General features: G+C 35.1%; 1 protein-coding gene across 4 annotated transcripts; it reads right to left on the reverse strand.

Annotated features, from left to right (window-relative positions):
• Positions 1 to 602: 602 nt before the first annotated feature.
• Positions 603 to 13,054, reverse strand: LOC113114785 (spartin-like). Of its 4 annotated transcripts, none has more exons than XM_026281800.1 (8): positions 12,901 to 13,054; positions 10,952 to 11,724; positions 7,613 to 7,810; positions 5,513 to 5,657; positions 5,100 to 5,294; positions 4,827 to 4,985; positions 4,073 to 4,163; positions 603 to 1,998 (listed from the first exon to the last, which is right to left on the reverse strand). In XM_026281800.1, exons 2-8 carry the CDS (start codon positions 11,720 to 11,722, stop codon positions 1,797 to 1,799), a joined length of 1,761 nt encoding a protein of 586 aa, XP_026137585.1. In that variant the 5' UTR covers positions 11,723 to 11,724; positions 12,901 to 13,054; the 3' UTR covers positions 603 to 1,796. The 4 variants fall into 4 exon arrangements, with proteins under 4 accessions (XP_026137585.1, XP_026137584.1, XP_026137586.1 ...); XM_026281799.1 differs by having other exon boundaries at positions 7,544 to 7,810; XM_026281801.1 differs by lacking the exon at positions 603 to 1,998 and adding an exon at positions 3,410 to 3,924 and having other exon boundaries at positions 7,544 to 7,810.
• Between the last annotated feature and the right edge of the window lie 1,446 nt (positions 13,055 to 14,500).

Raw genomic sequence — 14,500 nt, forward strand, 5'->3', positions numbered from 1 at the left:
CTAAACCTACACATCACTTTTACTGCAGATTTAAATATGGGTAGAGAAAGTTTATGTAGTAGCAAATTTTCTTCCAGTGAGTTTATTATTATTAGTGTTCCTGTGGCTCAGTGGTAGAGCTGTTAACAGCGCAAAAGGTCGTGGATTCAATTCCCAGGGAACACATATAACATACTGATAAAATAATGTATATCCTGAATGCACTTTTTAAAAAAGTATAAAAAAAAAAGTCGCTTCGGATAAAAGCGTCTGCTAAATGCATAAATGTAAATTTACAATTACAAAGTACGACACTAGATGGCAGCATACACTTTAACTTCAATGCATAGGGAAAAATACTTCCATTCAAGACTGTTATTCCGTTCCATTTTCACAGGAAGCCCAACTGAGTACGTATTTATACATTATCATAAGAATAATAATATTTTGTTCATATATTATGCAGTAAAATGAAGTTAAATTCTGCTGATTCATGGCACACTGAATAACCTCGTTTGACCTTATCTTTAGTGCTTTGGCTAGAAAAGGAATGGAAGGCAATGGAATGGAACACATTTTAAAGCATCAAACGGCGTGTAAATTAGAGTACACAGAAAACAATATGTTTTAAATGTTTCATTTATTATGTCAGATAACCATAGGCTATTATATTACTTGTCACTGAGCAAACCTATTGACTTGTGGTTAAACGTTGTTATGCTTATTTATGCTGTCCAAACATTCAAATGAGACATATTGCATGAAAACAAACACAAAGCATGAACAACTCTGTTAACGTTTACAGTGAAATGGGAATAAGATTTATATGGAATCGAAAGAAACATGGTCAGTAGTCAAATTTAAAGAAAAAAATGCAGTCATTATCAGTTTTCATGGGGAAATAAAACTGCAGAGATGGTTTATGAGTGTCAATATCTACAGTGGTTGGACTTCATATATAGCATTTCACAGTTTTATGCAGATATTATTAAATATATGCCTTGTTCATTTACAATATTATTATATAATATTAATATTATAAAATACACATTTTAAACTTTAAAATAATATAATTTTAAACATTTCCAAAAAAAAAAAAAAAAAAAGTTAAGATTTTTCTGCCTCCTGAATAAACAGATTACTGATATCTGAACTCTGTGTCATATTCGAACTGCAAGTGCAATTTAATTTTATCATCATCTGCAAGAAATGTCAAAGTCTTCCTAACAGGGGTTAAAGTGCTTTTTAATATTTTAAAACATAAAGAAATCCTAGTACCAAGAACAAACAGGTCTGTATACCGTATAAAACAGCTATCATAAAGCAGTTTTGGAATATACGTATATTGAAGCTTTAGATATATATATGTATTTTTAAATACAAGAATATTATATTTCTTAAGGCTCTATGGGAAAACCGAAAGTCCACCTTTGGCTTGTACTTTGTTTTAAGGGTCCATTTGAAAGACACAAACCATGCAAAACTATTGAAGATTTAATATGAGTAAAATCATTGGTGATATGTTTAGTTGAGTAAACTGCTGGTGAAGTGAAGTGTAAGGCAAAACAAGAATATTGTCCGGCACTCTCAGGGAATTTTTAAAAGTGCATTTACCATTTACACTGCGACACAGTGAAAATAGTAAACATGACAGTAAGACAAACTGTGTTTACTGCAAAGTCTTTGGAGTTTAGGGTCAGTCACATCAACAAACAACAGCACTCGTTGAAAAACTGGACAAGGATCCACCAACGTCTTCAGTCATTTGGTTTGCTCTTAAAAATGGACACCTGAAACAAAAGGTCTGAATCTAACCTCTACTTTTGGTCTTTATGTTTCTCAACTTGAGTGCTCGACTCTTGGACTTTATAGTCTGCCAGGATGGCGTGGGCAGTCTCTTTGCCAGTCTTCTTGACCATTGCCTTGATCCCCAGGTTGTCGATATTGAACGCGGTGACGCCCATATTGATGGCAGAGTTGACAGCATGATCGGTGGCCTGGCCCGCTTCCGCCCCATACCTTGATTATAAATAACCCAGATTGAGTAAAGGAGGGGACGGGGTGATGAAAGAGGCAATGGAAAAGGCTTTAGGAGATGGACAATATTCGAAGCAGAGCAAAGCAGTTAAACATACATGCATGGATTCAGTCATTTATCTACAGAAATATCTGCCTTTGATTTAAATTGAAAAATTAATCCTAAAGATGGCATAAAAATATTTATGTTGTGATGTGAAAAAAGCTGGATTGAAATTCCTGAATATTTTTAGTTAGAAAGGATAGGACGGTTGTGCAAATTATTATGATTGAAAAACATTATGATATTATGAGCTATATGACGGTTATAGTAATCACCGTTATTTCCCCACTTTTAAAAAATGGATAATTAATCGGAAGGATTTAAGCTTGAAATCTTAAACCTTCTTTACAATGAATTGCACAGTCGTAAAGTATAAGATGATTTACACTCTCGTTCAAAAGTTTGAGGTCTCCAAAGCTGCATTTAAATTGATTAGAAATGTGTTTACAATTTAAAATACAGTAACTTTAGATCCTGCCTGTCCGATCACTACCATTTTGTTTATTTAAATGGGGAGTCATCTCATTTATCACCAGTAAAATATGGAGTGCCACAAGGATCTGTCCTAGGTCTTCTGCTATTTTAAATATACTGTAAATGTTGCCCCTTGGTAATATTATTAGAAAATACGGGATTAGTTTCCACTGTTATGTTGATGATACTCAACTATATATCTCAACAAGACCAGATGAAACTTCTAAATTATCTAAGCTAATGATAAGCTAATGTTAAAAATGTAAAAGATTGTTGGACCAATAATTTTCTCGTATTAAATTTGGATAAGACAGAGATATTAATTATTGGACCAAAAAAACAGTACACAGAATCTAGTAGACTACAGTTTGCAACTAGACGGATTAAATCCTGTTAAATCCTCTACAGTCAAAAACCTGGGTGTTATATTAGACAGAAACTTGTCTTTTGAAAAGCATATTTTCCAAGTTACAAAAACTGCATTCTTTCATCTTAGAAACACTGCCAAGCTACGAAACATGTTACCTGTTTCTGATGATAAACTTGAATTGAATTGAATAACTATATTCTGTTTTAATATATTTTTAAATGCTATTTATTCCTGTGATGCAAAGCTGAATTTTCAGCAGCCATAATTTAGACTTCAGTGTCACATAAATCTTCAGAAATCATTCTAATATGCTGATGAGAAAGTTTTTTATTTGTATTTTTTTTCAATGTTGAAAACAGTTTTAACCGATTAATATTTTTAATGAAACCATGATACTTTTTTCCCAGGAATCCTGGATGAATAGAAAGTTCAAAAGAACAGCATTTATTTGAAACAGAAATCTTTATAAATGCCACTTTTGATCAATTTAATGCATCCTTTCTGAACAAAAGTATTAATTTATAAAAAATCAAAAAATAAAATAAAAACGTATTATTAAACATATTAACCATATTAACCCCAAACTTTTAAACGATAGCATACATGTATATACTGTACATCTTTGTCAAATTACGTAGATGATGATTATGTTTGCTATCCGATAAAATCTTCTGTTGATGAACAGTATAATTAAAGTCAGGCTTAAAAGGTTCAAAAGTTAAGAAAAATGAAGCAATAAATACAATGAGATTAATTACTTTGGCTGTTAGGAACACATATACATTCCATTTCTGAGCTGTGGATAATTTGCGCACAGCAATACAGGATGCTAACGGAGGTGATTTAATCATTATGTCCTATAAATCATTAGCATTGCGTGCAAGTGCTGACTGATTCAGTCTCATACATAAGCTTTAGCCATGCTCGTGACGTTAATTAAGGCCTTTTTACAGGGTGCCGGGATACATGTTTCTACTTGTTTTCATTTGGGGTGTCTGAAATGTTCTCCAGACCCCTAAATCTGCAAACAAATAGACGGGAAAGAAACTAGCGTGAGTGCAGTTCATTATTTTGATCAAAGTTACTGGTGAGAACCTGCAAATGTAGTTAAAACATTGTCATGATCAACTTTAAAGCAGGTGGAATGAGACCCTTGTGGAGTTACTTACTTATGTTTTACCGTGGTAACTGTTTCTGTGGCAACACTCTTTGCTATGTTCTTTGCTGCAACCTCCAACCCTGTCCACATTGTTGCAAATCCTGACAAAAGTAGAGTATTATTTCAATTTCAAAATCAAAAGTGACAGTAAAGACATTTATCATGTTGCTAAATATTTATATTTCAGAAAAATACTGTTCTTTTGAACTTCAAAGAATCCTAAAAAAAAAAAAAAAGGATTTCAATATAGGTAATAATAAAAAAAAAAAAAAATTGGCGTCAAATCAACATATTAGAATTATTATTAAAGACTGCAGTAACGTCTGCTGAAAATTTGCTTTGCCATTACAGATGGATTCAATTTTTCAAATTTGTACTAATATTTCACAATAGTAATGTTTTACTGTATTTTTTAATCACATACATAGAGCCTTGATAAGGGCAGAGACTTTTTTTGTAATTTTTTTAATCATTAATTTTTTTTTACTGAGCCCAAATATTTTAATGGTAGTAGTCCAACGGTCTCTAAATGATTAATAGCACATATTACTGGCTCTTGACACCATTTAGTATTTGTTATAAATTTAGTCAATAATATAATGGCTTTTTTGCTCCATGGTAAAATTTGCATGTGTAAAGAATTTGATAAATCACGGTAACCATCTGATCAATAATGTCTAAAAGATAATAATGTAATTGTAGTCATCAATGTGTCTAAAATAGCCAAGAAAAGAATAATTTCTGAGTGGAATGATTTACTTCACCTTGAACTCCACTTGCTGCAACCACCATGGCTCCATCAATATTGGAGCGTCCTTCCTTGTCTTTCTTCAGAGACTCTGGGATAAGCTTCCCTCCATGTTTTTTTACATGGGGTGCCAACTCTCTGCCAACATGTCCAGCGACTGTGCACAGTCCATCCACTGAAACAGTACACAACATGCTTTTGATTCAAATCATACACAGTAAATGAAGTGCGTCTCGTCTTTCTTGAATATTACCAACACAATTAGGAATTTACAAAGACACTTCCTTACCAAGGAACTGGCTGACCTTCACTGCTCCTCCTGTGGCCTGTTTGGCCACATGGAGGCTTTTGGTTACTGTGGGGCTGACTTGAGTTGGTTTGTCCTCTGGTGTGATGTGCTCTCGTAGTTTGGATGCACCTTTATGTATGGCTTTCCCTGTGTACTCAGCCCCCTTCACCAACCCCCAGCTCAGCCATGAAGCCCCTGTCGATATATTTCATCCAGTAAAGAGAGCATCACAGCATCACTATTTTTGTGAAAACAACTGTTGAGGTTCTAGTACAATCCAAAATGTTGTACAGGTAACCTTTCAACCACTGATGTCACATGGAATATTTTAATGATGTCCTATGTTTCTGGGCCTTGAACGTGCTTTCTTTATATTAAAGCCTCATTTAAGGGAATCAGATTGCTCTTCTTACCAGTCAGGATCCCTTGAGCCACCTTCTCGCTCCATTCAGGAAGTACCTTCTCCTCCTCAGCAGCAGGGGGCACTGCTTCAGCTGCAGGAGGCACTATCGGCACCTTCTGACCCAGGTTAATGGTATCGCTTGTGACATCTGATGCCTTGGGGACACAGGATAGCGGGCAACAGTAAAAACAGAGAATCATAAAGAACGCAAAAGCAAGCTCAAGCGACAACTAAAAGCAAATTGTGATTTGTAAGATGACTATATGGAAATTAGCCAGTATTGTTTATGACAAGGAGGGAATGCTTCCAGATTTTTCCCCATTTGCCAAAAAAAAAAGAAAAAAAATCCTTTGTTGCCTCTAAACACTTGAGCCAGTGAGTCAGCATGGTCTGCTACAACAACCTGTTATTTCCACAACAATGGGGGTGTTTGTCATCGCCCCCTCCTTTACAGAGAACTGTGGCACTTGGTTCCAAACTCAGCAGCAGCTGCTCAGTGAAATGATTTCTAAAAGCATGCACAATGTTTTTCTGACTCACATAACCACTAGACCAGGATTATGACTTATTATAATGCAACTGAATAAAAAAGAAGAAAAATGTGGCGGGTATGTTACTGTTACACTTGCCTGTGCTCTCATTCACCACTATTTTAAGGTGAGTTCTTGGTTTGCTAAGAGCATTACAGCTAATTAATTCTCCTTCTCCTCTATGCTCTCGATCCATGGAAGCGCAGGGTAGTGTGCCCGCTCAAAAGCAAAAGCCAAGTCAGCTCGCTATTTTATTATATCCAAAGCCAAATGTGTGAAAAACTTATGAATATCAGCATTGGAGGCAGTGCAAGCAGCAGAAAGCATAGTAGTATTGTAAGAACCACAAGAACTGTCAAGTGCATTAAATGATAAGAAAATATAGTATAGTAGAAAATATAACGTTCCTGCACATTAAAAACCTTAAAGGGTGAAATTGGTATGCTTTTTTACATGGTATGGTATTTACATAATTATGTCACAATGGGATTAGTTTGTTAGTTGTTTATCTATATGGAAAAAACTGAATTGGAACAATACAAGATTTACGAATACAAAATAAAAACCAAATAAACAAAAATACAGCAGACTAAATTATACAAGATTTTATAAATTAATCTCAAATCAAAAATAATTCCCTGAGTGAGCGTACTTCATAAAACAGGGACAGTCCATTTTTATTAAAACATGAATTTAAGTATAGTCAAATTTTAAATAATATCAATAATAATTATTATAGAAAAACTATTCATTATAAAAATAAGTATTTAAATAAAGTATTTTATACTTAAATATAATATCATTTATATATTTCAGACAAGCTATTTAATTTTTTTATGTAATTATTATTATTTATTTATTTTTTACATTTTTGGTTATTGGCAGAGAGTGGTACTGACCATTAATGTGCTTGGAGTCTTTCTCTAATATATGGGCACATTTTAAGGGTGCATAAATGTCTAGCACTCTAATGTCATTTGGAAATGTTTAAGTTTCCATTGGTTTCAAGGACATTAGAGTTTCTTCTGTATTAAAAATTTTAAGACTTCCAAAAAACACCCTGTTGTGTTTGTATTCCTTAATGTTTAGTGCATAAATACAGTATTCACAACCAAAATGCACTTGTCATTCGGTGATATTACAATGCATTTATACCTTAAATAAATCTTTTAAACTCTCAAATACACCTGAAATCTGTAAAGAAAAGGGGTTAATAAAGCAGGAAGATGCAGTGATATGTTCCCAATGCATTTGAGCAACATGCAAAAATCTGATTCCAAACAGTGAACATCATGCAGCTAAAGAACATAATGATTTTACCGCAGTGTCAAATTCTTGATTCTATTCTGTTGTGATAAAGAAAAAAAGAAAAACTCAACAACAATAAAAATAAATAAAAAAAGAAAAACACTAAAAGGGGCAGCAACATTTAAGATACTGGAATTGTTTGTAAAGCTGTAGAGATTAAGTTAGTGACACGCAAATTTTGAGACGAGTTTGAGCCACCACACCTGCTCTGAAGCCCCTGCTGACCCCTGTGTTTCTGAGGGGGGAGCTGAGGGGACACAGGGACAGCTCACCTGGACACGCAGGTCAGTCAGCTGTGAAAGAACACTCTGGAAGAGTTCGCGGTCCCTCTGGGGAAGCTCAGAAGAAAGGACCACCCCAACATAAGAGCCCGGGATAGGAGCCATCATGTCAGGGAACATGTAGACTCCTGTGTTGCACAGCAGGACTGGGGAGTCAGAGGACATCAATGGGTAAAGCCAGTCACAAACCTGAAATTAGAAATGAAAATGAGTGTGGCTTCCTCAGGCTACAAGCCACCAAAATCTGCAGGCAATAAAAATAAAAATTGATAATCATGAGAATGTTGATTCAGGAACATGTCTTCCTCATTGGGACTTTATAATTATTGTCGGATATTAATCTGCTTAATCAAACAGTCCCACCTCAAATGTATCCTTTACAGAGATCAAATAATACAAACCTTACTGAATAATTAGTGTGAAAATGCTTTATCAAAAAATATACAAATCACTTTTTATCTGATTTATCCCTTTAAATTAATTTAATTATTCCCTTAAAATTGTATTTTAAATTTAAAGGCCTTACTTCACAAACCCACAAAAACAATTCTCAATGAACAATGATTTATGTTAATTCTTAATTAGAAAAATATACAAATATTTGTTTATATAGTCTGATGTTACATATATATAAAAAAATTTTAAAAAAACTGTGATGTGACATACAGTCAAGTATGGTGACCCACACTCAGAATTCGTGCTCTGCATTTAACCCAACCGAAGTGCACACACACAGAGCAGTGAACACACACACACCGTGAGCACACACCCAGAGCAGTGGGCAGACATTTATGCTGCGGCGCCCGGGGAGCAGTTGGGGGTTCAGTGCCTTGCTCAAGGGCATCTCAGTCGTGATATTGCCGGCCTAAGACTCGAACCCACAACCTTAGGAGTCAAACTCGCTAACCACTAGGCCACAACTTCCCCAAAATATACTTCTCTATAATAATTCCTGTCATCCATCATTTGAATAAATCATTAAAAATACAGCTTGCTGACACTATCCTTTCTGCAGATATGCAATTTTTTATGTTAATTTATATGTTAACCAGTGAAAAGTTATAAATGAATATTGCCCTGTGGCTCCGAATTTGAAGTCCAGGCCTGGATTTTCTCCCTAAATTGAGACAGTGGACAGCTCTGCAGTTGGATTCATTCATCCTGTCCTCATGACTGCTATCATTTAATAAGATTAAAGTCAAAGCCTGAAGCGCAGCAACTGGAGGCTCTTTGTTCAGCTTCATGACACAGCTAATCTACGACCTCAATGTCCGTGTGAGGATATGGCTCTATTTATTTTTGGACGTGGGTGTCTTTGGGCCCTGATTGGGTCCAGAGGTTAGCCAAGGCTTTTATATTATTACTCTATTATTTACATACAATACAGACATTCCATAAAATTACCTCATATTGTGAGGATTTCATTTAGGGCGGTGTTCAAAGTGCATCTCATATTGTGAAGATTATATTACTCACTATTTACCTTTGCCAGATTATAATAATTTTATCACAGGTTATCACAGAGTGGCGGTCAAAGTGTAAAATCTATTGAGCTGAACCAGGTCATTTATATTGTCTCTAGTGTAGGGGAACAATTCAAGAAAAACCAAACAGGTCATTAAGCTCAGATGACTGGGGCTTTCCCGAGGTGACATCACTCACTGAAAGCCTATTGGATGCAAGCAGTGAGGATACACTCACATGATACTGTTAAAGGGTTAGTTCACCCAAAAAAGAACATTTTGTCATTAATTACCATCATGTCGTTCCAAACCCGTAAGACCTTCATTCATCTTTGGAACATAAATGAAGATATTTTTATGGAATCTGAGAGCTGTCTGACCCTCCATAGACAGCAACGATATTACCACAGTCAACGCACAGAAACATAGCAAGGAAATCGGTAAAATAGTCTATGTGACATCAGGGGTTCAACCGTAATTTTAGGAAGCAACGATAATACTTTTTGTGTGCAAAGAAAACAATAATAACAATGCGAAATGCGAGCACTGATTACGTTCTGGTTTTTTTTCAAAAATGACGAAAGACGGTAACTTGGGGAGAAGAATTGCTAAATAAATGATGTAATTATTGTTTTCTTTGCGCACAAAAAGTATTCTCGTTGCTTTGTAAAGTTAGGGTTGAACCCCTAATGTCACATGGATTATTTTAATGTCCTTGCTACGTTTCTGTGTGTTGATCGTGAGAGAATCCTTGCTGTCTATGGAGGATCAGAGAGCTTTCAGATTTCATCAAAAATATCTTAATTTGTGTTCCTAGGATGAACGAAAGTCTTACAGGTTTGGAATGACATGAGGGTGAGTAATTAATGACAGAATTTTCATTTTTGGGTGAACTATCCCATTAAGAAACAACGGATGAGGATGGTCTCATTAAAGACAACACCATCTCAAGAGTGTAGGAAGCTTTAGAGCCAGACAAAAGCTTGTGAAAGTAGGTTACAGGACACCATGTCTTGAAAACAAGCCTACTTGGACCGTTCTTTACAAATGCCTGGAAATATCAACATGAACAATCTCTATGGGCTGAACAGATCAAGCAACCGTTTTTAAAGAATCTTATGAAGATTGTATAAAACATGTCTGGACTCACAATTCACCCACAAATAAGAAAATATATTTTGTGTAAAGAACATTAAGCTTGTTTTTAGGCCCATTAAGATTTTTGCATTGCAACATAATTTTTTTACTGTCAATTTAACTAACAATTTATTAATCATATTTTCTCCTTGGATTCTCAGTACTTTGCAAACATCTCATTCATCCAGAATTTAGAAATTACTACATTTATTTATATTCATTTTTATTTATTACATTTAGTACAACAAAGACTATTAAAGATCTCAAATAAAAGAAACAAAATGCGTGTTTAAAGAATTTAGCACAACAAATAGCAATGTATAAAACTAAAAATGTATTGTTATTGAAAATTTGTTGCTATAAAAATAATTTGTTGTTATAAAAATAAACAAATGATATTTTATGAATTACATAAATTGAATTTGTGGAGAAAATTGGTTTAATTGAAATTAAAATGATCAAAACGAAAAAAGAAAAAAAATCTTCCTGTTCCTAAAACTTGCTTTATTTTTCTGTACAGAAAAAAAACAACTAAATTAATAAATACATTTATATTTAAAAATTAAATTAAATTAAATTTATGCATTTAGCAGACGCTTTTATCCAAAGCGACTTACAGTGGATTCAGGCCATCAATTTTTACCTATCATGTGTTCCCAGGGAATCGAACCCCCAACCTTGCGCTAAATAATGCAGCTTTATATAAATAACGCAGCTTTTGATTTCTTACCTGTAGGAAGGCAGGTGGCCTGTTTGGAATCCTCTCTGATTGCTCACTGGTGAACTTGACGATGCGCAGGTACCCTGGATAAGAGGGAGCACTGACTTGCCCGTCAGGTGTAACAAAGAAGATCTGCACCCCTTGAGGAAGGAAAAAGAGTTCCTCTCCATCCTCCCCCAGACACTGAGGAGAAGGTGCTGAATTAGACGTATTGCTGTAGAACTCATCACCAACCAGGGAGAGTTCACCCGAGTCGGTGCCATAGGAAATGCTCAGGTGTCCGTCAGCAGCTTGAGGGGTGTATGCAGGAGGCTGGTCAATTAACATATTGGGCTGCACTGAGGGGGAGACCGGAACTGGCCCACCTGAAGCCCCTGCAACCCTGCTGTTGGAAGCAAGCATCTGGTCCGACTTGACCTTCGGGACTTCAGGGTAGAGTTTCTGAGGGGCTGCGCTGCTATCCGAGACTTTGTTGGGGTCTGGGATGGTTTCCAGCATGGCTAAGCGAGTGGTAATGTTGTTGAGAGTCTCCTGCATCTTGCGCTGCATCTGTCTAGCTGATTCCCAGGAGGGACCCACACACTCCATACCCTGCGAGGGAACACTGAGAGCCCTGAGGAGGTGCTGCCGCCCTTGTCGGTACAGTTTTAGCGCCTCTGCACTGTGGCCCACCTCATCCTCTGTGAGAGCTTTATTGATGCATGTGAATGCCTTCTCGTACCCATCTTTGATCACCTGCAGCCTGGCGTTATCAAAGGCCTCCTGCTTCACTTGCTCCATAACTGAAAAAAGGAATGTTCATGTGTCAGGGTCAGGAATGTTCATGTGTTTAAAAGCTACATAACTTCCTCTGTGTCCCATGACTTCCTCAACTTTCTTATATTACAAGAGATGCCAGCAAGCAAATTTTACTTCAAATGTTACACAAAATATCAAGTCTTTTTGTTGTTGGAATAACTTGCATCCGCATGTGTACCTTAGTGAAAAAGAAACGTGCTTAATTGTATTAAATATGAAAATTCACTTTATTTCAAATCTTCAAAATATTTTTTTCATACTTGCATATCATGTAATACTGAAGTCAAATGAAAGAAGTACATTTTAATATTCTTTTGTCATGCTTTAAAGAAATACACTTATTTTAATGTGTTAACTAAATCACAAACTGAATTTTAATTAGTGTGTTCAATATTACATTTAAGTAAATATCTTTAAATGTACTAAACTACAGCTGAATCCGTTCAAATGTGTAATTACATAAATATTAAAATACATGACATACAAGTTTAAACATTGATGGCATTTAAGTACATTTTAGTTTACCAGAAATTGTCAGTACATTCAACATACTTTAACCATATTTCAAAAGCAGAAGAACTCATGAAATTACATACAAAAATGTACTTAAGTCCCTCTTATGTCAAAAGTTCAACTGATTGCATTTTATTTAAATTTAACACTTAAGTAAATTATTTTAAAGCATATATTAAGTACTCTTCCTAAAAGTGAATACAATGAGTTTTAGTAGAACATCATATAATATCATAGCACCACTGACTGGCGTCATTACACTACAATGGTACCAATATACTGTAGTATTTTTCAAAAGATGAACTTAAATTATTAAATTATTATGCGCATTTTGAGAAATTAAACTAAATTAACTTTTTGTGGCCTATTAGCATTGGACCAGCTTATATGACGTACTGTCACATGAGGATTTACAAAGTAAACACCTGCTTAACATTGCGAAGTGACATTCAGACTTGAAGAAGAGGCCTATTGGTAGTTTATCTAGTGAATCTTGAAACCCAAGTATCTTATAAGTTTTAAAACAACAATCCAACATAATGAAACTGTTGCTGGCTAACACCCTTTCATAAGCCCACATATTAACCTCCACCTCTCATCTGTTGTTTTCAAAGCAGATAACAAAACATTTCCATGAGGAAACTCACCAGGAGATGTGATAAATGAAATCAAATGTGGAGTTTAACCGCGTTATTCCGGGTTTGTTGACTGAACAGCTTCAGCTCTCTGACAGCTGAGCTGCTGCTGGTACTCGTGCGTGTCTATTACGTGATCCAATGAAGAAGACGCTTTTTGCAGCTCGTCCACTACACATGCACTTCCGCGTTTAGTCACGTGCTGCTTTTTGAGGTTTATGATTGGTTAGAAGAGTTTGCTGAACAGATTTAGCCTAGTTGACGTTTTTCCATCAACATTTTAAGTTAAAATGTCTAAAACGAGCATAAGGCAACATGTTCAGAGTAAACTAGCTAACCAGTGATTGATATCAATGTAAACCAGGCATATCTTTATAAATCAACCTCTATGACAGCATGTGAAGTTTTAATTCTCATATTTATAGATCATAAATGTTGTAGTCAGCACATGTAACACGGTTTTAATTTATACAGTGAGGAATTTCCATGCCTATAAATTTCAGAGCACGTTTTCTGTCCTTTATAGTTAATTGAATCAATAGGCTTAACCAAAAGCTGATTTTCTTTGTAAGTTATTTGTTTTAGAAATGTTTTCCCAACCCATTTAATTAAGAGCAGTCACACAGGCTATGAAAAGAATTATTTGCTTTGGCACTCAAACCTTCCTGTTTCGTTGAACCAATTAATACCAGGCACTTTTAGGTATAAAGATGATTCTTCACACGCTATTTGTTCATGATTGATCAAACACCTTGTTATGAGGAAGATTGGGTTTCATTTTTAAATAATTTTTTCATTCTTTTCTTTCTTTTTAGCTACTTGTTTATTTATTTATAAATAATTTTTTTTTTTTTTTTTTTTTTTTTTTTGAGGAAACCTATTCAGGGTGAATTTAGGTGTGCACAGAAATTTACATGTGGTTTTTGCTTCAAATACGCGATCGGCAATCGGCTGGTTTTTGGTCTTTTTCCGGCCGATTTTTCCAGAGGTGCGCTCGCGTGCACAGACTACATTGTAATCGTTCGGTATGTCATTTGTGTGGAAGAGTATTTCGAAATCTGTGTGCAGGACTCAGGCAGCCGATCAGTACTGCAAATGCAAATACTGACTGAAGCTGCGCGAGCGTCCACTGTACCGGTCCGCGCCCTGAACACTGGTAGACCGTGAAGAGATGTTCAGGTCAACTTCTCGCGTTTTGGATGAGAAACGAAACGGACTAAACTGTGACAAAACTGAAATGTTTTTTTATTAGAACTTGCATACACGTTTGAAAATCCATAAATAAACGTCAGTTCTGCATTAGGATGATTATTTTTATTTGACCTTAAAATTACATAGACTTAATTTGATTTTAAAATCACCTGCTGTAGCACACTGAAAAAAAGTGTTTCATTCATCCAATTAAAACATTTTAGGGTAATGATTCACATCTATATTTTTTTACTTGAGACGATAAGTGTAAATAGATGTAAATAAGTACCCTATTTTTTATTTTATTTTATTTTTTATTGGAATGTATGAAACACATTGCATCTTTGTTTTATTCGCACCAACATTATTTGATTTTAACATTTTGGAAAAAGTATTTATATAGCATTATTTAGTCTCACTG

The sequence above is a fragment of the Carassius auratus genome, chromosome 15 (assembly GCF_003368295.1).
Source record: "Carassius auratus strain Wakin chromosome 15, ASM336829v1, whole genome shotgun sequence".
In the NCBI taxonomy this organism is placed as follows: Eukaryota; Metazoa; Chordata; class Actinopteri; order Cypriniformes; family Cyprinidae; genus Carassius; species Carassius auratus.

Excerpts from the sequence above, each read along its gene's own strand:
- LOC113114785 (XM_026281799.1), bottom strand. The coding sequence starts at position 11,722 with ATGGAGCAAGTGAAGCAGGAGGCCTTTGATAACGCCAGGCTGCAGGTG. Across the intron at positions 4,986-5,099 it reads GAAGGTCAGCCAGTTCCTTG|TGGATGGACTGTGCACAGTC; the intron begins GTAAGGAAGTGT and ends GTACTGTTTCAG. Across the intron at positions 1,999-4,072 it reads GTTACCACGGTAAAACATAA|GTATGGGGCGGAAGCGGGCC; the intron begins GTAAGTAACTCC and ends TTTATAATCAAG.